At 46.3% G+C, this 27,420-nt stretch overlaps 1 protein-coding gene across 3 annotated transcripts in view; it reads left to right on the forward strand.

The window, feature by feature from the left end:
- LOC141083087 (cholinesterase-like) overlaps nucleotides 1-27,420 on the forward strand; it is a 362,676-nt gene that overhangs the window by 204,779 nt on the left and 130,477 nt on the right. For all 3 annotated transcript variants that reach the window (XM_073567263.1, XM_073567262.1, XM_073567264.1), the window contains exon 2: nucleotides 11,509-13,027. In XM_073567263.1, the coding sequence (XP_073423364.1) occupies nucleotides 11,514-13,027 (1,514 nt within the window). In that variant the 5' untranslated portion in view covers nucleotides 11,509-11,513. The remainder of the gene's footprint in view (nucleotides 1-11,508; nucleotides 13,028-27,420) is intronic.

Raw genomic sequence — 27,420 nt, forward strand, 5'->3', positions numbered from 1 at the left:
CGTCTCTTCTGTACGTGGGCCACCAAAAGAAGCGAGACAGGAATTCTTGAGTCTTCAGAACTCCTCTATGCCCCGCTATTTTAGAATCGTGGACGAGTTGCAGTACTTTCCCTCTGGCCGCTTCAGGAATATACAGGCGTTGCCCCTGAATCCACACACCATTCTTATATACAAGACTTACTTCACAAGATGGTTGTGCCAACCAGGGATCCGTATGGTATGCTTCCTTGATATCGTTAAGCAAGTCTTGATTATGGATCACCCCCAGGAACCTGGAATCAGAGATAACAGTCTTATGAAACGTGAGTGGGATAGTTTCATCTGAGTAGAGTCTAGACAACGCATCGGCCTTTCCATTACGCGATCCTGGTCTATAAGAGATAACAAAACTGAATTGGTTTAAGAAAAGACTCCAACGAGCCTGGCGAGGAGTCAAACACTTAGCCGATCTGATAAACTCGAGATTGCGGTGGTCAGTCAAGACGATTATCTGCTGTGCAGCTCCCTGAAGGTGGTGTCTCCATTCTTTGAAGGCTGCGATGATGGCCAACAATTCTCTATTACCCACGTCATAGTTTCGTTCTGCAGGAGACAACCGCCGAGAAAAGAAAGCACAGGGATGTAAGACTTCTTTCTCGCCTGTCTTCTGGGAGAGGATAGCTCCAATGGCACTGTCTGAGGCATCCACCTCTATTATGAAGGCACGTTCAGGGTTAGGATGCACCAGAATAGGTGCCGTGGTGAATTTCTGTTTCAGGCGGGAAAATGCTTCTTGAGCCTGGGGGGTCCAGGTAAAAGCAGAGTTCTTGCGGGTAAGCCGTGTGATGGGAGACACTACCTCAGAAAAGTTCCTGATAAAACGCCTATAAAAATTAGCAAACCCTATAAAGCGCTGGACCTCCTTTACATTCTTGGGGACCGGCCAGTCTTTAATGGCTTGGATCTTACTCTCATCCATACTAATTCCTCGTGACGTCATTACATACCCCAGAAATTGGATCTTCGTCCGATGGAATTCGCACTTTTCTAGTTTGATATACAGATGGTTTTGTCGAAGGCGTTCTAAGACAATCTTCACATGTCTGTGATGTTCCTCTGTGGAGTTAGAAAAAATCAAGATATCATCCAAATAAATTACAATGAATGTATCCAGGAGATCTCTAAAAATGTCATTCACCAAATGTTGGAAAGTTGCTGGGGCATTACATAAACCGAATGGCATTACCAGGTATTCAAAGTGTCCGTAGCGTGACCTGAAAGCAGTCTTCCATTCATCCCCAGGTCTAATGCGGACCAAGTTATAGGCCCCACGGAGATCCAACTTAGTAAAGAGCTTTGCATGCCGTACTCTCTCCAATAATTCCGGAATCAAAGGTAGAGGGTAACGGTTTCTGATCGTGATCTTATTGAGCTCCCGATAATCTATGCAGGGCCTAAGAGATCCGTCTTTCTTCTTCACAAAGAAGATTGGTGCACCAGCGGGAGATGAAGAATGGCGTATGAAGCCCTTGGCTAGCTGTTCATCTATATAGTCCTTTAGCGCCTTTAGCTCTGGCCCTGCCAAAGGGTAAATCTTGCCAAACGGTATCCCTGCACCTGGTAATAGGTCTATTGGACAGTCATATGGACGGTGAGGGGGTAGTAGGTCTGCGTTCTTTTTGTCGCACACATCAGCATACTCACGGTATATTGCTGGTAGCTCTGAGACTGATGGTGGTCCCTTAGGGATGGAGCAGACTGAAGCTTCTGGACTTATCTGTGTCTTCGGAAAGTGCAGTTCTTTAGTCTCCCAATTAATCGTAGGATTCTGAGCCTGCAGCCAAGGCAGTCCTAGAATAATAGGGAAAGGAGGAGAAGAGATGAGCATAAAGGACAGACTCTCTTGATGGTCATTACCCATGAGGACCTTCAGGGGTTCCGTCTCCTGGTCCACTGGTCCCGAGTTTAACAGTGAGCCATCCACGGTCTCCATCTGTACAGGAGTAGCCTTCTTTACTGAATGTACGTTATGTCTCTGGGCAAAGGAGATGTCCATAAAATTGCCGCTTGCCCCTGAATCAATCATAGCGGAGGTAGATACCCAAACGGAGTGAACCCTGAGTTTGAGGGGAATGAAGCAATGAGAATTGTTGTTCTTGCAGCTCAGCTGGGAAACCGCTGAGAGGACCGGAAAAACTGCTGCATTAACACCTGCATCGGGCTCAGAGATAACGGAGTTCAAGTCCGAGTAATCAATGTCTGTATCTTCTACTCCCTCTGGGGTCTGTAGTGCGGACCTAACAGAACCCGTCTCACAGCACTCGCAGTGTATGATGGCTGCAGTTGTCTTACGAGAACGACTGGGGCAGTTGATGATGAAATGTCCTGACTTACCGCAATAGAAACACAGATTTTCCTTTAGTCGCTGTTCCTTACGTGCATCACTGACCCGTCTCTGTAAAGAGTCCACCTGCATAGGCTCGGGTTTTGGTTCTCGTATAATCCTGCTCAAGGACTCCTTGGCTGGAGAGGGAGAGAATAAATGATTAGAGTGCCTTAGCTCCGACCACCTCTCCTGTCTGCGTTCAGTAAGCCGAGCATCGATCCGAATACAGTAGTTGATAAAATCTCCTAATGCTGTAGGTGGGTCGACTCGAGCAAGTTCGTCCTTAATTACAGAGGATAATCCTCTCCGAAAAACCGATCTTTTAGCGGAGCTATCCCAAGTGGTGTCGAGGGCCCATCTCCGGAAATCCAGAGCATATTCTGCTACTGAGCGCTTACCTTGGCTTAAAGTCAACATAGCTGATTCCGCTGTAGCACCGCGGTTCGGATCATCGAATGCCTTCCCCATAGCTGAAATGAAAGCATCAAGGTTATTTAGACAGTCGTCGTCAGTCTCAATTAGAGGGTTTGCCCATGCGAGAGCTTTGTTGGAGAGTAGCATAATTATTGTTAATACTTTAGATCGCTCAGTAAGGAACTGAGGCGCATGAGCCGCAAAGAATAGTTTGCATTGATTAATGAATCCTCTGAATCTTTCCCGTTCACCGCCAAAGCGGAATGGTGGTAGCTTGGGGATTCCCATTGCCGGGGTGGAAGTTTGGGTTTGGACTTGTCGCTCCAGAACCTCAATCCGGGTTCGTAAGTCCTGAGTGGTTTGTCCGAACACCTGTAGATTATGATCACTCCGATCCCGCAGACTTGCAAAGCTGTCCTTTACTGCCTGTAGATCGGCAAGGATTGAATTGGTTACTTCGCACAGATGTTTAATAGAGTCCTCCATATTCCCTGAAGATGTATGGCAGAGAGGCTGGAAAGAAAGAAAAGGAGCACAATAGTGTTTACCTGTGGTAACACTCCTGACTTAAAAGAAGGGAATGTGCTCACCTGGAAAGGTTGTGAGAAGCCACAACCACTATCACATATATCGATATCTTGGATCCACAGCCTGCAGCGGCTCCCCAACGGCAAAGATCCAAAAAAAAAAAATAAAAAATAAAAAATAAAAAAAATCTCTATACAGGTTGCAGCGGTGTCTCAGACCCAGCAGACTCTATCATGGCTCCTGAATCTGTCATGTGGTATACAGTCTATCTAGAGTCTAACGCATGGGTATAATAAGACACATGAGACATAAGCTTCTTAAGCATTTCTTGTATTACTCCATACAAGTAGTGCAGTAGCAGGATAGTTGCAGAGTTAGGCAAACAACCAACGATATTCAGAGTCTATTACTTTCCTGTCAGAAGTAGCTGGCAAGCAGAAGGGTTCTGTGTCCACAAATGGTTCCAAGCAGAGGAGATCCAGGCTTCACAGACCAAGTCACAAACTGGGAATAGAGCTGATTCAGGAGCACAGGTGAATCAGCTGGAGCTGATTAAAAGGACAATTGGCAGGAAACAGGGCAGGGACATCATAGCTGAGTACTCCATGTTATTTGAGGGCAAAGTCACTGCACATGCCAGGAAACAAGATGGCCAACGACAAGCTGAGGACTCCATATTGGTTGAGGGCAAAAGTCAATGCACAGTCCAGGAAACAAGATGGCCGACACACTAAATGCGAAGATAACGGATCTAGCATAAAAGTCCGAAAACATTACACTCATTCATAACACTTGTGCCACGGGTGAGTTGATAGCTACGGAAGGTGCACTCCTCTTTAAACTTAGATTTTCACCAGCATCCATCAGTTTGGTTGGTTGTCCTCCAACACTGATCTCCTGCTTTCTAGAATTCAGCATGTCACGAGCATCTTGCCCTTTACCCTTTATACAGAAACGTGTGTCTTTGGCAACTAATTTTTCATGGGCATGTTTAATGCCTAACTTGAGGCGCGCATCTGTTACAGCTATCTTCTGACGGGCATCAAACGCATTCCGATAATTGGTGGTGGGTAAGCCAATAATAATTATAGGCTGGATCCTGTATCTCATACCTCCCATAGCCCCCCTGTTATTAATCCTATACGGTCCCATTCCCGCCATTACCATGCCCCTTTTCCTAATCACTTCAGCCACTGACACGTATGCCATATTTCTGCTACAAACCTGTACCTTCCCAGCAGCAACTGTGTAGGAAATCATGCTATTGTTTTCAAGGGTGTTTATGATGCCCGTAAAAAAATGTTGACACAGTATTTTGATGTGTACCCACCAAGGGGAAATGTTTGTCAGACCATACACTTAGTGTATGGGCATTACACGTATAGGAGACCCGCTCCTTTAAACTGGGAAAACATTTTTCGGAGGCCATCCTCCACATTTCTTCCTTGGGGGATGGGAGTGCGCTCAAATTTGGGGCAGGCCTTGTATTCACTTTATGGCCAAACCTTATGTGACTTAAAAACAATCATAACAATGGGAACTTTGGATTCATCTGGCCATCCAGTACATGGGTTACATGACTTATTGGGGTGCATGTAACTTTGGTGCTGGGCAGACCTTGAATTCAATGCATAAACAAAGAGTATGGGAGTACCAAATGTATAATGTGAACCTGGTTTTCCTGTGGCCATCCAGTACGTGGGTTCAAAGGCTTATTGGAGTGCATGTAACTTTGGTGCAGGGCAGGCCTTGCATCCAATGTGTTAGCATCCTAGCTTGGCGAGGCAAGACTCCAGGAGTGGACCCTCTGGGCGTGGCACCGAGGGGTCCCTGGGCGAGCAACCAGGTGAAGCCGACACCTATACAGGGATCATTAGGAGCAGACCAAGAGGTTCGAATACCCCGGCAGCCGGTACCAAGAGGGGCGGCTCGGGATGGACTGGAGTAGGACTATGTGCGAGGTACCACGAGCACCAGGACAGAGTAGGACTCGGGTGGCGAGACCGGAGTAGGACAGCAAAAGATAGACACGGACAGCACGACGGAGCAAGGGCACAGGACCAGAGTGAGATGGCAGGAGGTAGACACGGACAGCAGGACGGAGAAGGGGCACAGGACCAGAGTAGGACGGCAGGAGGTAGACATGGACAGCAGGACGGAGCAAGGGCACAGGACTGGAGTAGGATGGCAGGAGGTAGACACAGGCAGCAGGATGGAGCAGGGGCACAGGACCGGAGTAGGATGGCAGGAAACAGGCACGGGCAGCAGGACGGAGCAGGGACTGCAGGGAAGCAAGCACAGGAGAGAGAGATGAGCACAGAACACAAGAGAAGGGCCTAATGTGCAGTTTATGCACGAGGATCAGGCACCTCCATTACAGGAGGGTGGCCTGAAATACCCCAGGACAGCCTCCCATTGGTCCGGTGGTGCTTCTGGGTCAGGGCACCACCGGAGCACAAGGAGGTGGAGGGACACGCGACCGCGGCCTACGGCGCATGCGCAAAGCATGCAATGACGTCGTCGGCCGCGGACCAGTCAGAGGAAGATGCTGCAGCTGACGGGAGGTGATAGGCTGCAGAGCAGGAGCAAACAGGTGAGTAGATAGGGGCGAGATGGGGGCCGTGACACAATGTATACGCATACAGTATGGGAGTACCAAATGAATAATGTGAACTTGGTTTTCCTGTGGCCATCCAGGATGTGTTTTCAAAGGCTTATTGGGGTGCGTGTAACTTTGGTGCAGGGCAGGCCTTGCATTCAGTGCATAAGTAAACAGAATGGGAGTACCAAATGAATAATGTAACAGGCCTTGCATTCAGTGCATAAGCAAACAGTATAGAAGTACCAAACAGATAATGTGAAATTGATTTTCCTGGTGTCATCCAGTACGTGTGTTCAAAGGCTTATTGGGGTGCGTGTAACTTTGGTGCAAGGCAGACATTGCTTTCAATGCGCAAGAAAACAGTATGGGAGTACCAAATGAATAATGTGAAATTGGTTCTCCTGTGGTCATCCAGTACATGGGTTCAAATGCTTTATGGGGTGCGTGCAACTTTGGTGCAGGGCAGGCCTTGCATTCAATGCATAAGCAAACAGTTTGGGAGTACCAAATGAATATTGTGAACTTGGTTTTCATGTGGCCATCCAGCACATGGGTTCAAAGGTTTATTGGGGTGTGTGTAAATTTGGTGCAGGGAAGGCATTGCATACAATGCATAAACAAACAGTATTGGAGTACCAAATGAAAAATGTGAACTTGGTTTTCCAGTGGCCATCTAGTACATGGGTTCAAAGGCTTGCATTAGGCTGCGTTCACTTCGGTGAAGAGCGGGACTTGCATTGAATGCAAAACAATCAGTATAGTAGTACAAAATGAATAATGTGAAACTGGTTTTCATGTGCCATCCAGTATGTGTGTTCAAAGGCTTATTGGGGTGCATGTAACTTTGGTGCAGGGCGGGACTTGCATTCAATGCAAAACAAACAGTATGGGAGTACAAAATGAATTATGTGAACTTGGTTTTCCTGTTTCCATCCAGTATGTGTGTTGAAAGGCTTATTGGGGTGCGTGTAACTTTGGTACAGGGCAGGCCTTGCATTCAATGCATAAGCAAACAGTATGGGATTACCAAATGAATAATGTGAACTTGCTTTTCATGTGGCTATCCCGTACATGAGTTCAAAGGCTTATTGGGGTGCACGTAACTTTGGTGCAGTGCAGGACTTGCATTCAATGCATAAGCAAACAGTATGGAATTACCAAATGAATAATGTGAATTTGGTTTTCCTGTGACCATCCAGTGCATGTGTTTAAAGGCTTGTAGGGTTGCGTGTAACTTTGGTGCAGGGCAGGCCTTGCATTCAATGCAAAATCATACAGTATGGGAGTACCAAATGAATAATGTCAGCTTGGTTTTCACGGGGCCATCCAGTATATGGGTTCGAAGGCTTATTGGGCTGCATGTAACGTTGATGCAGGGCAAGCCTTGCATTCAATGCATAAGCAAACAGTATAGGAGTACCAAATGAATACTTGGAACTTTGGATGCTATGTGATCATCCATGATGTCTATTCAATGGGTTGTTGGAGTGCGTCCAAATTTTGAGCAGCCCAGCCACCCACTGCATACACAATAACTGTATAAGGGTCCCAATCTCTATATATAAATCTGAATGTGTGTGTATATCACCAACCAATCACGAAGTTGCAGAGTGGGACGTGGTTGGAGAGCAGAGCTGAGGACGGATACAGCAGGACAGTGCATGGAGAGTGGGGCTGTGAGGAAGACATTCTTCAGGACAGGGCCCGAATAGTGCCGTCACCCTCCCAGCCCTGTCCCGGCTCAGTCGGTGCTCCCCGTCGCCAACTGCGCTATCCCCCCCTCTCCCCTGCTGCTTCCCGGTCTAAATTTAGCCCCTGGCTTCTATTGCGGCCTACTACAGGGCTGGGCCATGCCCCCCCCGCAGGCTGCCAAATCACATGCGCTGTAGCTCTGCTCTGGCTCTGCCCACTCCAGCAAGCTCCACCCACTCCGGCCGCCCGCATTAGGCCACACCCCCGCAGGCCACCCGATCACATGTGCTGCAGCTCCGCTCTAGCTTCACCCACTCCACCCAGCTCTGCCCATTCCGGCCGAACGAACAATCTGCGCACCTCTCTCTCGTGGTCCCGGCGTCACCGAGTGTTGTGCATGCAGAGCGGGGCTGTGGAGGAAGGAAGACAGCGAGGCTGTAAAGGGAGAGAGCGGGAGAGCAGGACATGGATGTAGAGCGTGGCTGCGGAGGGATAGATCGGGACGGCGGGTGAAGAGCGGGGATGTTAAGGAAGACAGCGGGACCCACAGCTAGGTACTATGCCCGGGCAATGCCGGGCTCTTCAGCTAGTGTTTAATAATGGGAATAACAAAGTATAGCCTGCTGATGGCTCTCTAAGAAAAGTGAGGGCCGACTGCTGGCCCTTTAAAAATAGTCTTTGTGACTTTCAAAGTCCCTCCTTCATAAATGAAACAGGATGTGTCTGAAGGCCAAATAAGGTTGTAAAATGTTAAAATTACATTTCCCAGTGAAAGCATTTGTTTTGGTTGAAAGCAATGCTAACGTTGAAAAACGCATCAAAAAGGATATGTGTGAACATAGCCCAAGTGGTGGAGGAACATTTTGGGTTATTTATTTTGCCTTACATACAAATCATTACCCTGGAAAGGATGTTCCTTGACATATTTACCAGGAAAATCCATTTTGGTTTTGTTTTTGCATGTTTTATCGTGCGCCTGTAAAGTGACATAAGACTCTGACAACATTGTTCACAGCTGTGACCTGGGAGTCAGAAATGCTTCCAGGGGTATTCCCCATAATGTTCCCATGTAATTTGAGCACTGTTCCCATCGATTTCAGATATTTTTATACCCTAAAAGGACCCCCTGGGGGTTCACGGCAAAAATGCTCGGTTATCCAGTAGAGTTACCTTGGGCTCGTTGCTCGGGTTGACTCTGTGGATCAAAATATGGAAAAATTATAGCTCTCAAAATGTGGTGATGCAAAAACTATTTTTACAATAAAAAGCGAACCAAACATAAAAACCCACCACAAATAGTAAATCAAACCCCCCTTTAAAATAAAAAATTGGGTGCAAAAATATCATTTTTGTGGAAAAATAAATGATTTTTGTATTTTTATGGCTCTACGTTATAAACTTCTGTGAAGCACTTGGGGGGGTTAAAGTGCTCACCACACATCTAGATAAGTTCCTTGGGGGGTCTACTTTCCAAAATGGGGTCACTTTTGTTGGGTTTCCACAGTTTAGGCACATCAGGGTCTCTCCAAAAGCGACATGACACCCGCAGACCATTCCATCAAAGTCTGCATTCTAAAATGTCACTACTTCCCTTCCGAGCCTCGACGTGTGCCCATACAGTGGTTTTCTCCCACATATGGGGTATCAGTGTACTCAGGACAAATTGGACAACAAAATTTTGGGTCCAATTTCTCATGTTACCCTTGGGAAAATAAAAAAATTGGGGATTAAAAGATCATGTTTGTGGAAAAAATATGATTTTTTTATTTTCACACCCGGGCGTTATAAACTTCTGTGAAGCCCATGGGGTTTCAAAGTTCTCATCACACATCTAGATAAGTTCCCTGGGGGGTCTAATTTCCAAAATTGTGTCATTTGTGGGGGGTTTCCTCTGTTTAGGCACTTCAGAGGCTCTCCAAATGTGATTTGGCGCCAAGCCAATTCTGTACAGAAAAAGTCAAACGGCGCTAATTCCTTTCCGAGCTCTGCTATGCGCCCACACAGTGTTTTACCCCCACAGATGGGGTATCGGCATACTCAGGACAAATTGCATAATAACTTTTGAGGCCCTGTTTCCCTTGTGAAAATAAAAATTGAGGGTGAAAAGATCATTTTTGTGGAAAAAAATATGATTTTTTTAATTGTACGGCTCTACGTTATAAACTTCTGTGAAGCACTTGGGGGTTCAAAGTTCTCACCACATGTCTAGATAAGTTCTTTGGGGGATCTAGTTTCCAAATTAGGGTCACTTGTGAGGGGTTTCCACTGTTTAGGCACATCAGGGGCTCTCCAAACGTGACATGGCATCCGATCTCAATTCCAGCCAATTTTGCGTTGAAAAAGTCAAACGGCACTCCTTCCCTTCTGAGCTCTGCCATGCGCCGAAACAGTGGTTACCCCCCACATATCAGGTATCAGCATACTCAGGACAAATTGCACAATAACCTTTGCAGTCCAATATCTCCTGTTACTCTTGGTAAAATAAAAAAAATTAGACCCGAAGTAATTTTTTTGTGAAAAAAGTTAAAAGTTCATTTTTTTAAACATTCAAAAAATACCTGTGAAGCACCAGAAGGGTTACTAAACTTCTTGAATGTGATTTTGAGTACCGTCAGGGGTGCAGTTTTTAGAATGATATCACTTTTGGGTATTTTCTATCATATAGACCCCTCAAACTGACATCAAATGTGATGTGGTCCCTAAAAAAAAGTGGTGTTGTAAAAATGAGAAATCGCTGGTCAACTTTTAACCCTTATAACATTTTAACAAAAAAATTTGTTTCCAAAATTGTGCTGATGTAAAGTAAACATGTGGGAAATGTTACTTATTAAGTATTTTGTGTGCCATATCTCTGTGATTTAAGGGCATAAAAATTCAAAGTTGGAAAATTGTGAAATTTTCTACATTTTTGCCAAATTTCCATTTTTTTCACAAATAGACGCAAGCTTTATGAGTGAAATTTTACCACTAACATGAAATACAATATGTCTCGAGAAAACACTGTCAGAATCACCGGGATCCATGGAAGCGTTCCACAAGTTATTATCTCAGAAAGGGACAGTGGTCAAAATTGTAACAATTGGCCGGGTCAGTAACATGCAAACCACCCTTGGGGGTAAAGGGGTTAATAAACAGTTACTTTATGTCTACCTTACATCAACATGACTGGTCAATTTTCCTTTAATTCTGTTAGGATTTTAAAAGGCTTGAAAATTTAGTAGCAATTTTTTTTTCAACGAAATTTACAAAACTTATTTTTTAGAGACCTGTTCAGTTTTGAAGTGACTTTGCAGAGCATATACTGAAAAACTTCCAAAAGTTATACTGTTTTAAAAAACAATACCCTTCAACATATTCAGAGCTGCTATCAATGGGTTTATTAACTCTTCACATGTTTTTCAGGAATTAATATTGGAAAGACAGGAATGAAAAATTATATTATTTATCACTAAAATGTTGCTAACATCTGTACAGTCCGTGATAGCTGGCTGAATCTAAAGCCATTAATTGACCTTGGACTGCTATGGCATCCATCAGGGCTACTCAGTCATGATCTCAGGGTGCCATTTGTGTTAATTATGGAACCCCAATGCTCCGTTAACCATTTAGATGTCACTTTCACAATTGACAGCAGCATCTAGAGGGTTAAAAAACCATGGGCAATGCCAATACCCGTCAAGTCTGATGTAGAAGGATGTCAGCTATAGTGTACAGCTGACAGCTGCTGCATTTTTTAAAGTGGATATGCAGTGTAAATGCAACCTTAGTGAAAAGTTGAGCTTGCTTGATAGACGTTGTTACCCCAGATATCTTTTTACCAAGCCTCTAGAGCCAAAGATTTAGCTGTTTATCACAAAACAAAAACATGCACTTTAAAGTAATCAATTGCTTATTGTTTTTATTACAGGAATAATGGAAAAACATAGACATAAAGTGATCAACTTTTTTATGGCATATGCCATTTTGATACTTGCTTTAGCACTAAATGTCTATGCTGAGCATGGAATAATTGTGGAATTAAAACTAGGGAAGGTCAGAGGTTTCCATATACCTACAAATTCTGGATCAGTGATTGCCTATCTGGGAATACCTTATGGAGAACCACCAATGGGAACACAAAGATTCAAAAAGCCAGAGCCTCGAAAACCATGGCACGGTGTCTATGACGCTTCAAAATTTGGTAAATCCTGTTATCAAAAAAGATATGAAGATCGAGCTAATTTTCCTGGTTCAAATATGTGGCAAGTCAACAATGAAATGAGTGAAGATTGTCTATTTTTGAATGTTTGGGTTCCATCATCTAATCCAAAGTCTGCACAAGTAATAATATTTATATATGGTGGAGCTTTCATTTCTGGGACTTCATCTATGGAACTATATGACCCGAGTATTCTCGCTTACTCAGAGGACATGATTGTGGTATCAATGAACTACAGAGTTGGAGCTCTAGGCTTTTTGGCATTACCAGGAAATAAAGACATTCCAGGAAATGCTGGCATGTTTGACCAACAGTTGGCACTTCGGTGGGTTCACGAAAACATTGCATCTTTTGGAGGCAATCCTGACAGTGTTACCTTGCTTGGACATAGCTGTGGAGCAGCATGTGTTGGCTTACATTTACTTTCTCCCGGAAGCCAAAAGTACTTTAATAGGGTGATTGTGCAAAGTGGTTCTCCTAGTGCGGGATGGGCAATGAATTCTCACAAAAGAGCCAAGAGGCTAACCATGAAATTAGCCAAACTTTTAGACTGTCCAGTTGATAATGATGATGCACTGGTAGCATGTCTTCAAAACACAGATCCTACAAAAATAGTCGAGAAGCAATTATTGGTGGAAACAAAACACCCATTTTCTCTTACACACATTATACCAATTGTTGATTTTGACTTTATTAGTGATATGCCAAATAATATTATAAAGAAAATGTCTAAAAAAAATGAAATTTTAATAGGTGGCACCAAAGATGATGGAAATCCTTTTACAATAACGTGGGTACCTGGTATGAGTAGAGAACATGACAGTCTTTTAACCACCGAACAGGTAATGCAAGGAATTAAGGGGTTATTCCCAATAACTGGAGATATTGGAATTGAATCCATATTATTTGAATATAAAGATTGGGAGGATGAACACAACTTGGAGAAAAACAGAGAAGCCATGGAGCTTATATTACGAGATTATTACATGATTTGTCCAATGAAATATTTTGCTGATGAAATGGCAAAACGTGAATCAAACATATATTTTTATGAATTTAACCATCGCTCCTCTAAAGAAGTTTGGCCTAAATGGATGGGAGTCCTTCACGGTGCTATCCTGCCATTTATGTTTGGAAAGCCTCTCACTAAAGGAAGTAATTTCACTGAAGAAGAACAGTTGCTCAGCAAAAAAATTATGAAAGCCTGGGGTAATTTTGCAAGAACCGGGTATGGCATAGTTTAACAGTCTCTCTATAAGTAACGATTAATAATATGGAAACGGCTTACCAAAAATAAGAATGTCGCCTTTAGGTAACATTTTTATTTTGTTTTTACTTTTCATTTGGTATTTGATCTGCCAGGGCTTAAAATACTGACCTACACAGCAAAATTGCACACCTTTGTGGACACCCCTTCCGTCCGCTATGGCAAACCCATCAGTAGCACCACAACTTAGTGTCATGGTGATCCCATTATACGCCATGTTTAAAGGATAACTCTCTTCTATAGGATAAGTAATAACTTGCTGATTGTTGGAAGTACAACCATTTGCAGTGCACCCCTTACAATAATAATAATTTTTACATTTATAGCGCCAATATATTCGGCAGCACTTTACATTTCAGAGGGGACAATAAAGACAAAACAGACTAACCACATAATTCAACAGCAACCAAGAGGAGTGAGGGCCCTGCTTGCAAGCTTACAATCTATGAGGAAATAGGGGAGACATAAAAGGTAAGTGGTAAAAAGTACTTATTTTGTATGGTCCAGCCATAAATATCATAAATAGGGTATTCAAATAACACTGCATGGACCGGTCACCAGTCAGTATAAGTATAAATACTGATATAGAGTGCTATTAAGTGCATGGAGGCTGTGTAAACAGAGGCTACAAGTGACCAGGTTTGGAAAAAACTTTTGGAAGGCAAAACATGAATAGTTACATAAGTGAGGTGAGGCAATAGGTCAATCTAAAGAATTATGCTTTTGGGGCATGTTTAAGACTGTGGATACTGGGAATTAATCTAAATGTCCTGGGAAGTGCAATCCAGAGAATTGGTGCAGCACGCGATAAGTATTGGAGACGGGTGTGGGAGGGTCGGATTATTAAGGATGTTAATCTTCTGTCATCAGCAGAATGAAGAGGATGGGTAGGGTGTTTGCCAGAGATGAGGGAGAAAATGTAGGGTGGTGCAGAACTTTAGCGATCTTTGTGGGTGAGAGTAATAAGCTTATACAGTGGGGCAAAAAAGTATTTAGTCAGTCAGCAATAGTGCAAGTTCCACCACTTAAAAAGATGAGAGGCGTCTGTAATTTACATCATAGGTAGACCTCAACTATGGGAGACAAACTGAGAAAAAAAAATCCAGAAAATCACATTGTCTGTTTTTTTTTCATTTTATTTGCATATTATGGTGGAAAATAAGTATTTGGTCAGAAACAAAATTTCATCTCAATACTTTGTGATATATTCTTTGTTGGCAATGACAGAGGTCAAACGTTTTCTGTAAGTCTTCACAAGGTTGCCACACACTGTTGTTGGTATGTTGGCCCATTCCTCCATGCAGATCTCCTCTAGAGCAGTGATGTTTTTGGCTTTTCGCTTGGCAACACGGACTTTCAACTCCCTCCAAAGGTTTTCTATAGGGTTGAGATCTGGAGACTGGCTAGGCCACTCCAGGACCTTGAAATGCTTCTTACGAAGCCACTCCTTCGTTGCCCTGGCGGTGCGCTTTGGATCATTGTCATGTTGAAAGACCCAGCCACGTTTCATCTTCAATGCCCTTGCTGATGGAAGGAGGTTTGCACTCAAAATCTCACGATACATGGCCCCATTCATTCTTTCATGTACCCGGATCAGTCGTCCTGGCCCCTTTGCAGAGAAACAGCCCCAAAGCATGATGTTTCCACCACCATGCTTTACAGTAGGTATGGTGTTTGATGGATGCAACTCAGTATTCTTTTTCCTCCAAACACGACAAGTTGTGTTTCTACCAAACAGTTCCAGTTTGGTTTCATCAGACCATAGGACATTCTTCCAAAACTCCTCTGGATCATCCAAATGCTCTCTAGCAAACTTCAGACGGGCTCGGACATGTACAGGCTTAAGCAGTGGGACACGTCTGGCACTGCAGGATCTGAGTCCATGGTGGCGTAGTGTGTTACTTATGGTAGGCCTTGTTACATTGGTCCCAGCTCTCTGCAGTTCATTTACTAGGTCCCCCCGCGTGGTTCTGGGATTTTTGCTCACCGTTCTTATGATCATTCTGACCCCACGGGGTGGGATTTTGCGTGGAGCACCAGATCGAGGGAGATTATCAGTGGTTTTGTATGTCTTCCATTTTCTAATTATTGCTCCCACAGTTGATTTCTTCACTCCAAGCTGGTTGGCTATTGCAGATTCAGTCTTCCCAGCCTGGTGCAGGGCTACAATTTTGTTTCTGGTGTCCTTTGACAGCTCTTTGGTCTTCACCATAGTGGAGTTTGGAGTCAGACTGTTTGAGGGTGTGCACAGGTGTCTTTTTATACTGATAACAAGTTTAAACAGGTGCCATTACTACAGGTAATGAGTGGAGGAAAGAGGAGACTCTTAAAGAAGAAGTTACAGGTCTGTGAGAGCCAGAAATCTTGATTGCTTGTTTCTGACCAAATACTTATTTTCCACCATAATATGCAAATAAAATGAAAAAAAAACAGACAATGTGATTTTCTGGATTTTTTTTTCTCAGTTTGTCTCCCATAGTTGAGGTATACCTATGATGTAAATTACAGACGCCTCTCATCTTTTTAAGTGGTGGAACTTGCACTATTGCTGACTGACTAAATACTTTTTTGCCCCACTGTATTGGTTTCTGTAGCGGATGTGCTATCAGTGCACTGGTGTAGCGGTTGGAGAGGAATAGGATTATTGCTGCTTCATTCAGGATGGATGGGAGAGGGCAGAGATTAGTAAGAGGGAGACTGATTAGTAGAGAGTTCAATAGTCCAAACAAGAATGAATAAGAGAGATGGTAAGAGTTTTCACAGAGTTAAGAGTAATAAAAGGTCGTAATCTAGAGATGTTTTTGAGGTGTAGGTGGCATGAGTGAGTGATCAGATGTAGGGAGTGAAAAAAGATCTGAGTGAAATATATTGATGAGAAAAAGGGTAACAATGTTTTGAACTTTTGACTTTCAGGCTCCATATCTCACCATCCACTATGGCTTTGAACGTGAGACTACCATCATTTTACAGAAAATCACCTTGGCTAGCTCATACACAAAATTAAATTTCAACTATTTAGCATAAGGTCAGTTGTACAGATTCATGTCATGTCACTGCATTGTTACTGTTTACCTCCTGATGATGGAAAAATCTTTTTCTTCCAGTATATTACAAAATACAACCTGTTCTCACTTTACCTAATAACTCAGTGTGTCAGTAGGAATAAACAAGAGGAAAAAGGGGTTAACGAATTGAAGGACCTGTCAAGTTTGGTGGAGGAAGGCTGATTATATGGGGTTGTTTCACAGCCAAAGGGGTTGGATATTTGACAACATACTGTTCTAGAAGATCAACTACCCAAAGCATACGTCGAGATTGATGAAGAAATGGTTCAATGACAATAATAATAATATTCTTTATTTATATAGTGTAGATAACAGCAGGTTCGCAGGATGCAGTGACGAGTCGCGAGACTGGTTGAACTTTGAAAAGCAAACTTTTATAATTTGAAGCCGCTAGGGCTATACTAAGCAACCAAAAAGGGGTAACAACAGTTGTCCTCTCAGGGACTCAGTACAACCAAACACTATTTGGAAAGACCACAACTAACACGGCCGAGGCCGGTTACTATGGGCCCATGGTATGGCCGTCTACAGGTCCTTATACTCTAAAATGTCACTTATCTGTCCTAACGTCCCTCGGCATCTCTGTTGGAGCTGCATTGTGGATGAAGCTGCTTTGACGTCTTTGATGGGCTGCTGTGGCGTCTTTGATGAGGCTGCCTTGGCGTCGCAGCCTCTGGGCCCAGCTGCTGATGATTTGGAGTAGTCTTCTGGCTTTCCAGCACCCAGGAGGAGTTGGGGCACAACAGGCCCTGATGGAGTCCTGAAATGAAGTAACCCCCTGTTGTAACAGCTGGGTTGCGCTTGTTAGCGAGTTCAATGGGACTCCTGTCCCCAAGCAGGGTCGTGTCGCAGTGCTCAAGAGTCGCGGTTTACTGGCCACTCGCACAGCCTGAGGCTGTGTGCAGAGTGTCTCTGTTGACGAGGAACAGGCCTCATCTGCCGACTGCAGCGGGGTGAAGGTGGCTGCGAGCAGTGATAAACAGGCTGCAACCATGGGCTGAAGTGAAACAGCAGCGTCCATGGGTAGCAGCGGGCAGTCCACAACCGCGGGTTAAAGGGGGATTGCAGCAGCCGGGTGAGGGAGCGGACAGGCTGCGGAGGGTTCGAGCTCAGCGGTAACGGCCGAGGATGACCGGGGGCAGATCGTAACCTGGGATTGGGGTGAAGAGGCAGTCCCCTGTCGGTAAGCTCGGCGCCTCTATCCTGAGGGCCACTGCGTATCTACCCTCTGCTGCTGGTCTCTTCTCTCAACTGTCAGTGTCCTTGGAATTCTCTCACGCCCCCTCTGTCTCCTGCTCCGTGTCTGATGTATCATCAACTGACTCCTCTTCGTGCTCCCTGTCCCTTTTATACTCGCCCCTCCCCTTGATGTCCTGTCACTCTCAACAGTCCACTCTCCTCCTCTGTTCCCCGGGTACTGTTTCCTTAGGAACTCAGATGGGGGTCCCCTTGGTTCCGGCCCAGACAAGCTGTGGGGGTCCTCCTCCCTACACTCCCCCATCCGGTAGGCTCGCCAGTCCTAAATTTTCTGTTGTAACCATTGCAAGGTCTTTTGAGCTCCGAAATGAGCCCCTTTTTCGTAGGCTTCTCAAGCCAGTTTGTTGGGCTCCGGGCGCAACTACCTGCCAACTCGTCATAGATGTTGTTCATGATGTCATTTTACGATACAATAGTCCCTTTCGGATAACCAGTCTCTCCCATTGTCGTAACATCAGCGACATGTCCTAACTCAAAGTCTGTCTTTGTGAGTCAGTGGGCAGTTTGCCAGCGGTTACCTATTTCCAGAGAAGCCCAATTTCTTCGTCTTCTTGCTGCTGTTGGATCCTCTTATCCCGTCATTGTTCCAGCATGCCCCTTAGGGTCTCCGTGGGAGGTACTTCCTGGGTGGCAGCTGTAAGCACAGCAGCGGTGAGGGCGAACGGTATCTCTTCCCCTTCTAATTCGTCGTCTCGACTCTTCCCTGGGGTTGTATGTCAAATCCTGGAGAGAGCATCAGCGTGTACATTCTCGGCCCCTCTTTTATAGATAATTTTATAGTTGAATTTCGCCTTCCGGGCCACCCATCTTTGTTCCAGAGCTCACAGTTTGGCATTTTCCAAAAGGGCCAGCTGGTTACTGTCGGGCCGCACCACTACTTCGGAGCCCGCCAGGTACTCTGCGAACTGCTCTGTCATGGCCCACACTACTGCAAAGAGCTCGAGCTTAAAGGCGCTGTAATTGTCAGGGTTGTGCTCGAAATCATGGAGTGAGCGGCTTCCATACGCGATCACTCTCTCCCGGCCGTCTTGAACTTGTGACAACACAGCCCCCAGCCCATGAAGACTCCTGTCAGTGTGCAGGATGAACGGTTGCGAGAAATCCGCATAAGCTAACACTGGAGCATCCGAAGCGCAGCCTTAAGGTCTTGGAAGGCCTCTTCTTGAGGTTGTCGCCACTGGATTTTTCGTCCATTTGCCCCAGCGGCAGCCCCCTTCAGCAGATCGTGCAGGGCTCGAGCCCGGCATGCAAAATTCTTTACGAAACAACGGTAGTATCCGGCCAACCCCAGGAAGGCCCACACGTCTTTTATTGTCTCGGGGGTAGGCCATCCCTGAATGACAGCAACCTTTTCCCGGGACGGCATTACGCCCTCCGCTGAGATGACATGACCAAGATATTTGATCTGGGTGCAAAATAGATGGCATTTTTGGGGTTTTACCTTCAACCCGTACTTTTGCAGCCGTCCGAGTACCTGCCCCAACCGCTTCAGGTGGTCCTCAAAAGTGGCAGCATAGATGATGATATCATCCAGGTATCTCAACGTGGCCTCAAAATTGAGATCTCCTAGATACCGCTCCATCAACCACTGAAAGGTCCCCGGGGCGTTGGCCAGTTCGATCGGCATTCGATTAAACTCAAATAGCCCCATAGGAAATATTAACGCCGTCTTTGCTCTGTCTTCTTCTGACATTGGTACCTGCCAGTACCCACTGGCCAGGTCCAAAGTAGAAAAGTACGTCGCCTTCCCCTAGGCGGACAAGGATTCTTCTATTCGCGGTAGTGGGTATGAGTCTTTGATAGTGCGAGCATTCAGCTTTTGATAGTCCACGCAGAATCGTAAGGTGCCATTCTTTTTGTGAACCAACACAATAGGAGCAGCCCAGGGGCTTTGGCTTTCTCGAGTCACTCCCTTTCGTAGCATTTGGGCTAGACAAGTTTTCTCCTCTTGGTAGAGTTGTGGAGGAATCTGTCAATATCGTTCACGGATGGGGGCTGCTCCTGCCGTGGTAATTCCATGGGTGATGGCGGTGGTACATCCAAAATCTTCCTCATGACAAGCAAATACCTCGTGGTACTGTCCGAGCAGTGTTTTTATCTGAGAGAGCTGGGCTGCAGTTAGTCCGGAGAGTTCGGCCCGTATTTGTTCCAGGATGATTCGACCCTTTTCCTGAGTTGAAATTTCGGTAGCCTGTAGAGTACGGATAGTTACTGCCCAGGGGTCCTCGGATTGCACTCTCAATTGAACTGCAGGGGCCGGTAGTACTTCTTCAAAAGGCCTTACTAGCTTGGCCAATTCTGTCCGGGGCTTCAGAGTGATGCCTTGGTCTTCAAGGTGGACGCAGCGCACCAGGACAGTCCCCTTCTGCACTGTGATCAGGGAGCGAGCCACCAGTATGCCAGGGGGTATGCTGTCAGGAACACCGCACTGCACTTGCTCACTGTGCCAGTGCGGGTGTCCTGAGTACAAAGACAGTACTCACAGATACCTGTGGAGCAGGGCAGCAGCGTTGACGATGCGTGCTTCAGAGTATCAGGACCTGAAGCACATGACTGCTGGGGGTGTGGCCTAAGCTCCACAGATCTAGGAGCTGCAGGGAAACTCCTAGAAAGGTAACTACGGGGCAATGTTACCAAGGGGCATAGACAGAGACAGAAACCAGACGAAGCCAGGGTCAAAGCACCAGATAGCAATACAGTACCACGAGGTCTAGACAGAAAGGATAGTCAGGACGTAGCAATAGGTCAGAAAACCAGAACGGGCAATAGACGGTACAATAGGGACAAACTGTAACGGAGTAACGATAGCCAAGCCAGGAGGTCAGAACCGGAGAAGACAGTAGTACCAAAGCGAGAGACGGAGTACAGAGTGAGGGAACAGGCCGGTTCATACACGGGAATCAAACAAGCAACGCAGAATACACGCACACCAGGGGTCAGACACACCAGAACAACAGTATAGCTGACAGAGAACCCTGGTAAAGAGTGAGTATAAATACCCCTCCCAGATCCAGAAAGAGGCCACGAACACTTAACCCTGTGAGTGCAGGGCAAGAACCCTGTTCAAGCCATGACATATGCGCTCCGAGCAGCATGGCTCCACCTGCATCTCCACGTCTTCCAATGGTATCGGCGCTCGGATGGGCATGGCCACACTGTCTTTCCAGGGGGCAGTACAAGCATGGAAGTCGCTGGTGCAATGACTTTGCCCAGGGCCTCACCCTCCTGGCAGTCTTGAAGGACTCGTGCTTCCCGCACCAACTGCTGGAATAACTGTCCTTGGGCCGTGTGGGAACCCCACTGTTTCAAGGTCTCATGCGTGTGATCATTGAGGAGTAGATTGCCGAACTCCTGCAGTATGTTCATGCGCAGAATAGCTGGGTGCTGTTTATCAGTTTCTCCGTGGGTCAGAACCACTCCTCTGCGGCCGAGGAATTTACTGCACAGCGTCACCTGTACCCACACCACCCCGGCAACAGGGACCGGTAATTGATTGGCAGCTACCAGTCTGATCATGGGCCCCCACTGGGGTCTCGCTGCCTTGGGGAAATTCTGCCGGAAATAAGTTGCAGGCATAGTTGTTACTTGTGACCCTGTATCCACCAGGCACCGGACGGCACGGCCCTCGACTTTTGCCCATACCACCGGACACTTTGGAACCAAATCTTCAGGACTTCCACCACCCCTAATCGTGGTTTCTGCCTCAGAGTGGCGTCCCCCCAGCCCTCTAGTTTAATGGCCGCCGGGGTGGGTATCTCCCACGCCGCGGACACTCTCAGGCAAAGTGGCCCGGCTCCCCGCACTAATTGCACCGGGTTTGCGAGGTCTGTTCCCCCTAGGTAGGGCGGGGTCCCCAGGGACCAGGGTTGAAACTAGGCCGTCCAGTCCCAGACTCAGTCCTTCTTTTCACTTCAGCCAACTCGCCCTGGATGTTCTTCAACTCCTGCTTCATTTCCTCTACCCATTGATGCTCCGCAACTGCGTTCAGGGAAGCCTCCACACTCCGGACCTTCCCCACGAGGACCACCATTCCCTGCTCCTGTTCTCGAACGCGTGCTTGACTTCCCACCTCGGAAAAGTCTATACATGGATTCATTCTGATCTGCTCCGGTAATGCCTGCTTTATTAACGGGTCCGCAGTCCAGTCACCAACAGGTCGCGTAGTGTAATGTCAACAGATCCTACCCCTACGCCATCTTTTCTTTCGTGTGTAACTCTTGGAGGACATTCAAATACTTGGTGATGGTCTCCCCCACTGTATCCGACTGAACAACCGGGTTCTTAACTCTCCCACGTTGGTTGGGTCCCCATGGGTCTGTTCTAAAATTTGCAAAACCTTATCAAAGGTGTTGCGGTGTCCCGAGGGTTTTAAAATCACTGAATTCTGAGCCTCCCCGTCTATTGCCATGAGAGCTACTTCTGCTTCCAAGTCAGAAGTCATAGGGTGCATTCGAAAGAGCCCCCACATTTGCTCTGTCCAGCTCCATAGCATGGTATTGGAGCCAGAAAATCTAGGCAGGTTGCTCAGCATAGCCCCCAACGAAATGCTGGAATGAGGGCCCTCGTCAACTGTTGAGTTCACGGCCCTGCCCTTGTCTGGGGCGTCATTGTCCGCGCTCAGAGACTGCATCCGGCCAACTACGCCAAGTGTAGGTAACAGCAGGTTCGCAGGATGCCGTGACGAGTCGCGAGACTGGTTGAACTTTGAAAAGCAAACTTTTATAATTTGAAGCCGCTAGGGCTATACTAAGTCCTCGCAGGGACTCAGTACAACCAAACACTATTTGAAAAGACCAGGACTAACCTGGCCGAGGCTGGTTATTATGGGCCCATGGTATGGCCGTCTACGGGTCCTTATACTCTATAATGTCACTTATCCGTTCTGACGTCCCTCGGTGTCTCTGTTGGAACTGTTGGAACTGTTGGAACTGCATTGCGGATGAAGCTGCTTTGATGTCTTTGATGAAGCTGCTGTGGCATCTTTGATGAGGCTGCCTTGGAATTGCAGCCGCTGGGCCCAGCTGCTGAAGATTTGGAATAGTCTTCGGGCGTTCCAGCGCCCTGGAGGAGTTGGGGCACAACAGGCACTGATGGAGTCCTGAAATGAAGTAACCCCCTGTTGTAACAGCTGGGTTGCGCTTGTTAGCGAGTTCAATGGGACTCCTGTCCCCAAGCAGGGTTGTGTCGCAGTGCTCAAGAGTGGCGGTTTACTGGCCACGCTCACAGCCTGAGGCTGTGTGCAGAGTGTCTCTGTTGATGAGGAACAGGCCCAATCTGCCGACTGCAGGGGGTGAAGGTGGCTGTGAGCGGTGATAGACAGGCTGCAACCATGGGCTGTAGTGAAACGGCAGCGTCTGTGGGTAGCAGCGGGCAGGCCGCAACCGCAGGCTAAACGGGGATGGCAGCAGCTGGGAGAGGGAGCGGACAGGCCGCGGAGGGCTCAAGCTCAGCGGTAACGGCCGAGGATGACCGGGGGCAGATCGCAACCCGGGACTGGGGTGAAGAGGCAGTCCCCTGTCAGTAAGCTTGGCGCCTCTTTCCTGAGGGCCACTGCATATCTACGCTCTGCTGCTGGTCTCTTCTCTCAACTGTCAGTGTCCTTCCAATTCTCTCATGCCCCCTCCGTCTCCTGCTCCGTGTCTGACGTATCACCAACTGACTCCTCTGTGCCCTCCCTGTCCCTTTTATACTCGCCCCTCCCCTTGCTGTCCTGTCACTCTCAACAGTCCACTCTCCTCCTCTGCTCCCCGGGTGCTGTTTCCTTAGGAACTCAGATGGCGGTCCCCTTGGTCCCGGCCCTGACACTCTGTGGGGGTCCTCCTCCCTACAATAGCGCCAACATATTCCACAGCGCTTTATAGTTTAACAGTTTCAAAACACAAGTCATAAGTAGCAATGATAACAGTACAATAATTAAAGCAAAATTAGATACCCCTGCTTGTGAGAGCTTACAATCTACAATGAGGTGGGGGTGATACAATGTACAGGTGTGTATTTATAATGATGGTCCAGCCATCTTGAGGGAGTGGGGGATAGATGGGGATAGTGAATGAGCTACACATGCACACTTCCACATAAAATGACTTTGATTAGTGAACATGATAGGCCACTCTGAACAAATGTGTTTGAGGGAGCACCTAAAACTATGCAAATTGTGGATAGTCCTAATTTCTTGGGGTAGAGCATTCCAGAGGATTGGCACAGCACAGGAGATATCTTGGAGTCGGGAGTGGGAGGTACGGATTAGTTCAGAGGTTAGTCGAAGGTTTTCTGCAAAGCGCAGCGGTCGGTTAGGCCGATAGACACAAATGAGAGAGGAGATATAAGGGGGTGCTGCACTGTGGAGCGCCTTGTGGGTGAGAACAAGTACCTTGAATTGATCCTATAATGAATGGGCAGCCAGTGTAATGACTGGTGAAGAGCGGACGTGTCCGAGTACCGAATTGCCAGATGGATGACCCTGGGTGCTGCATTAAGTATAGACTGGACAGAGGAAAGTCGAGTAAAGTGGAGGCCAATTAATAGAGTGTTGCAGTTGTCCAGGCTGGAGTGGATCAAGGGTTTTTGTTGTTTCCATGGTGAGAAAAGGGCAGATTCTAGAGATGTTCTTTAGATGTAAGCAGCAAGAATGGGCAAGAGATTGTATATGGAAGGTGAAGGAGAGATTGGTGTCAAACATAACATCCAGACAGCATGAGGGAAATGTCAGATTTATGGAGGTTAGCAGGCGGTGGGAGCAGAAGAAGTTCAGTTTTGGAGAGGTTGAGTTTCAGATAGAGGGCGGACAGACAGTCACTGGCGTTCTGTAGTACAGCGGGGTAAGGTCAGGGGATGACGTGTATAGTTGTGTGTCATCAGCATGAAGATGGTACTAAAAGCCAAATCTGCTGATGGTCTGTCCAATTGGGGCCGTTCAGAGAGAGAAGAGAAGGGGGCCAATGACTGAGCCCTGAGGTACCCCAACAACGAGAGGAAGAGGAGATGAAGTGGAGCCAGCAAACAAAACACTGAAGGATTGGTCAGAAAGATAGAAAAAGAGTCAGGAGAGAGCAGTGTCCTTAATGCCTAGTGATTGGAGCCTAGAGAGTAGGAGACGGTGGTCAACAGTATCAAAAGCTGCAGAAAGGTGGAGAAGAATGAGCAGAGAGTGTTCACCATTACATTTTGCTGTCAGAAGGTCATTGGTAACTTTGATAAGTGCAGTTTCAATCAAATAAAGGGGGCAGAAGCCAGACTGAGAAGGGTCTAAGAAGAAGTGAGTGGAAAGGTAATGGGTAAGGCGGGAGCAGACTAAGCACTAAAAGAGTTTAGAGATGAAGGGGAGATTGGAGACTGGTCTGTAGTTGTTTGTGCAGGATGGGTCGAGAGCTGGTTTCTTTAATAATATAGTAACGATAGAGTGTTTGAAGGAGGATGGTAAAATACCGGAGGAGAGGGAGAGATTAAAGATTGTAGTTAGGTGAGTTGTGATGACTGGAGAGAGAGACTGGAGGAGATGTGAGGGAATGGGGTCGGTAGTACATGTAGTTGGACGAGAAGAAGAGAGGAGGTAGAGGTGTTGGATTGACCCCTTACAGTCCCCAGACTTCAATACAATCAAACACTTCTGAGTAGACTTGATGAAATCACTGTATATATACCTAAGTGAGTTGACCAGTATGCACCAAATTTGGGAATGTGTAGATGAGACCTGGGATCAGATTTTGGGTGAGACATGTTTGAATGTGGTCAAGAGCATGCACAGAAGGATTCAAGCAATGTTGAAAGCCAAAGGTGGATTTACAAAATACTAATAAATAGAGATGAGTGACTTTGCCTTTTTTCGGGTCGACTCGACTCATGAAACCCGACTTTCGCAAAAGTCGGGTCGAACGAAATCGGCCGATTTTTGTGAAAAGTCGAAGGCCAACTGAAACACGAAACCCAATGTAAGTCAATGGGGAATAAAAGTCAGGACAGGAAACACACCTACAGTGCCCATTTTAATGCCAAAAACATAAATTCTTATAACTTAAGCTGGGCAACCTTAATTTACTTCCTAATAGTTAGGCATTGAAAACTGGGGGTTATTTGGCTAAAGTTATGGGGGGGGTTGGTCTGACTCCAGATTTTCGTGGGCCCTGGGCCAAAGAGAGTCACTGGGCTCTTTTAACACATGCCACAATTCATGATCCTCTGATACGGCATAGAATTAGCGGTATAGTATAATGAAAAATACTTCACTTCTTACATCTCATGACTGATATCCATTTTAAATTCTCCAATAGCTCCAAAAACAGACAGTATATTCCTCTATACAGTATTATGGGCACCGCATAGTGCGCCATACAGAGTAATGAGGCCCATATATTTCTCCATACAGAATCATTGGTCTCATATAATGTTCGATACAGTATATGATGAGCTCCACATAATGCTACAGTATATGTTGGTCCCCATGGATGAAGCTCCACTTTCTTATGGGCCCAAATAATGCTCCATATATAATGGGCCCTGTTATGATGAGTCACCAAAGGAGGAATGAACAAAATACCAGCTAAGTACAGAAAAACCAGAGAGGTTGGCAGCTATCGGATTGCAGACCGCTGAACCTATCCACAACAACTAGCAGTAGCCATGAGGGGTTCCTACGGTGCCCTAGACCCCTCGATCACAGCCGGAGAACTATATAGCCTAAAGGCAGAAAGGGGAAAAACTAAACTGCCCCAGAGCAGACCCCAAAGCAATAGGCAGCCCCCAACATATAATGACGGTGAAGCAAGATGAAAACACTAACACAGAAAGATAGGTTGAGCAAATGATGGGGCCCAAGCTAACTACATAGGACAGGATAGGAAAGCTGCTGTCTGCCATCCGCAAAAACCCTATCAAAATGAGCCAACCGACTGATAGGAAAAACAGGCCCTGAAGTCGCTAGGCTTCAAAAGACTATATCAGCACTCAGGTATATTCTGAAGACAGAGCAAAATATCAACAGATCAGAGACAAAAAAGGAATTCAGCTCACCCCCGGCCGGGGATGGCAGAACTCCCAAAAAACAAGACAAAACAAAAACAAAACTGAAGAGTACAAAGCAGAGCAGAAAAACTTAGCTTTGAGATGCAGGAATCAGACTGGTCTCCAAGAATCCAGCAGGAAAATCACCAGCCAGGAAGAAGGGCGTTGGCAGCCTTATATCCAGTCCTCAATTCCAGCCACCCAGTCATCATCTAGCTGCCCAGGTGTTTGGTAATCAGTCTCACTACCTTCCTTCACTAGAGGAGGGAGTTCATCAGACCTCAATGGTGAAGGGAAAAATGAACTCACAACAGTACCTCCCCCTTGAGGAGGGGTCACCGAACCCTCATCCATGCCACCAGGGCAATCCGGGTGAGCCAGATGAAAGGCACGCACCAATCTTTTGGCATGAATATCAGAGGCAGAGACCCAGGAATTATCCTCCTGACCATAACCCTTCCACTTAACCAAATACTGGAGTCTCCGTCTAGCCAGACGGGAATCCAGTATCTTCTCTACCTCATATTCCATGTTACCTTCAACCAATATAGGGTCAGGAGGTGCCACCACAGGAACTACTGGTTCAACAAACCTCTTCAACAAGGACTTATGAAACACATTATGAATTTTAAATGTGACAGGAAGAGCCAACCGAAAAGAGACCGGATTAATAATCTCCAAAATCTTGCAAGGTCCAATAAATCTAGGCTTAAACTTAGGAGAAGCCACCTTCATAGCGATATTTTTTGATGACAACCAAACCATATTACCCACCTTAAACTGGGGACCAACGGTCCTACGCCGGTTGGAAAACCGCTGGGCCTTTTCCTGGGAGAGAGACAACTTATCCACTACTTGGTCCCAGATCTTGTGCATTCTCTCCACCACAGTGTCAACACCTGGGCAGGCAGAAGGCTCCACCTGCCCTGAAGAAAATCGAGTGTGAAAACCAAAGTTACAAAAAAAAGGTGACATCAAAGTGGCAGAACTAGCTCTATTATTTAAAGCAAATTCGGCCAATGGTAAAAATGAAAC

This window comes from Dendrobates tinctorius, unplaced genomic scaffold (genome assembly GCF_039654945.1).
Source record: "Dendrobates tinctorius isolate UK_male_01 unplaced genomic scaffold, ASM3965494v1 ptg000019l, whole genome shotgun sequence".
Taxonomy (NCBI): domain Eukaryota; kingdom Metazoa; phylum Chordata; class Amphibia; order Anura; family Dendrobatidae; genus Dendrobates; species Dendrobates tinctorius.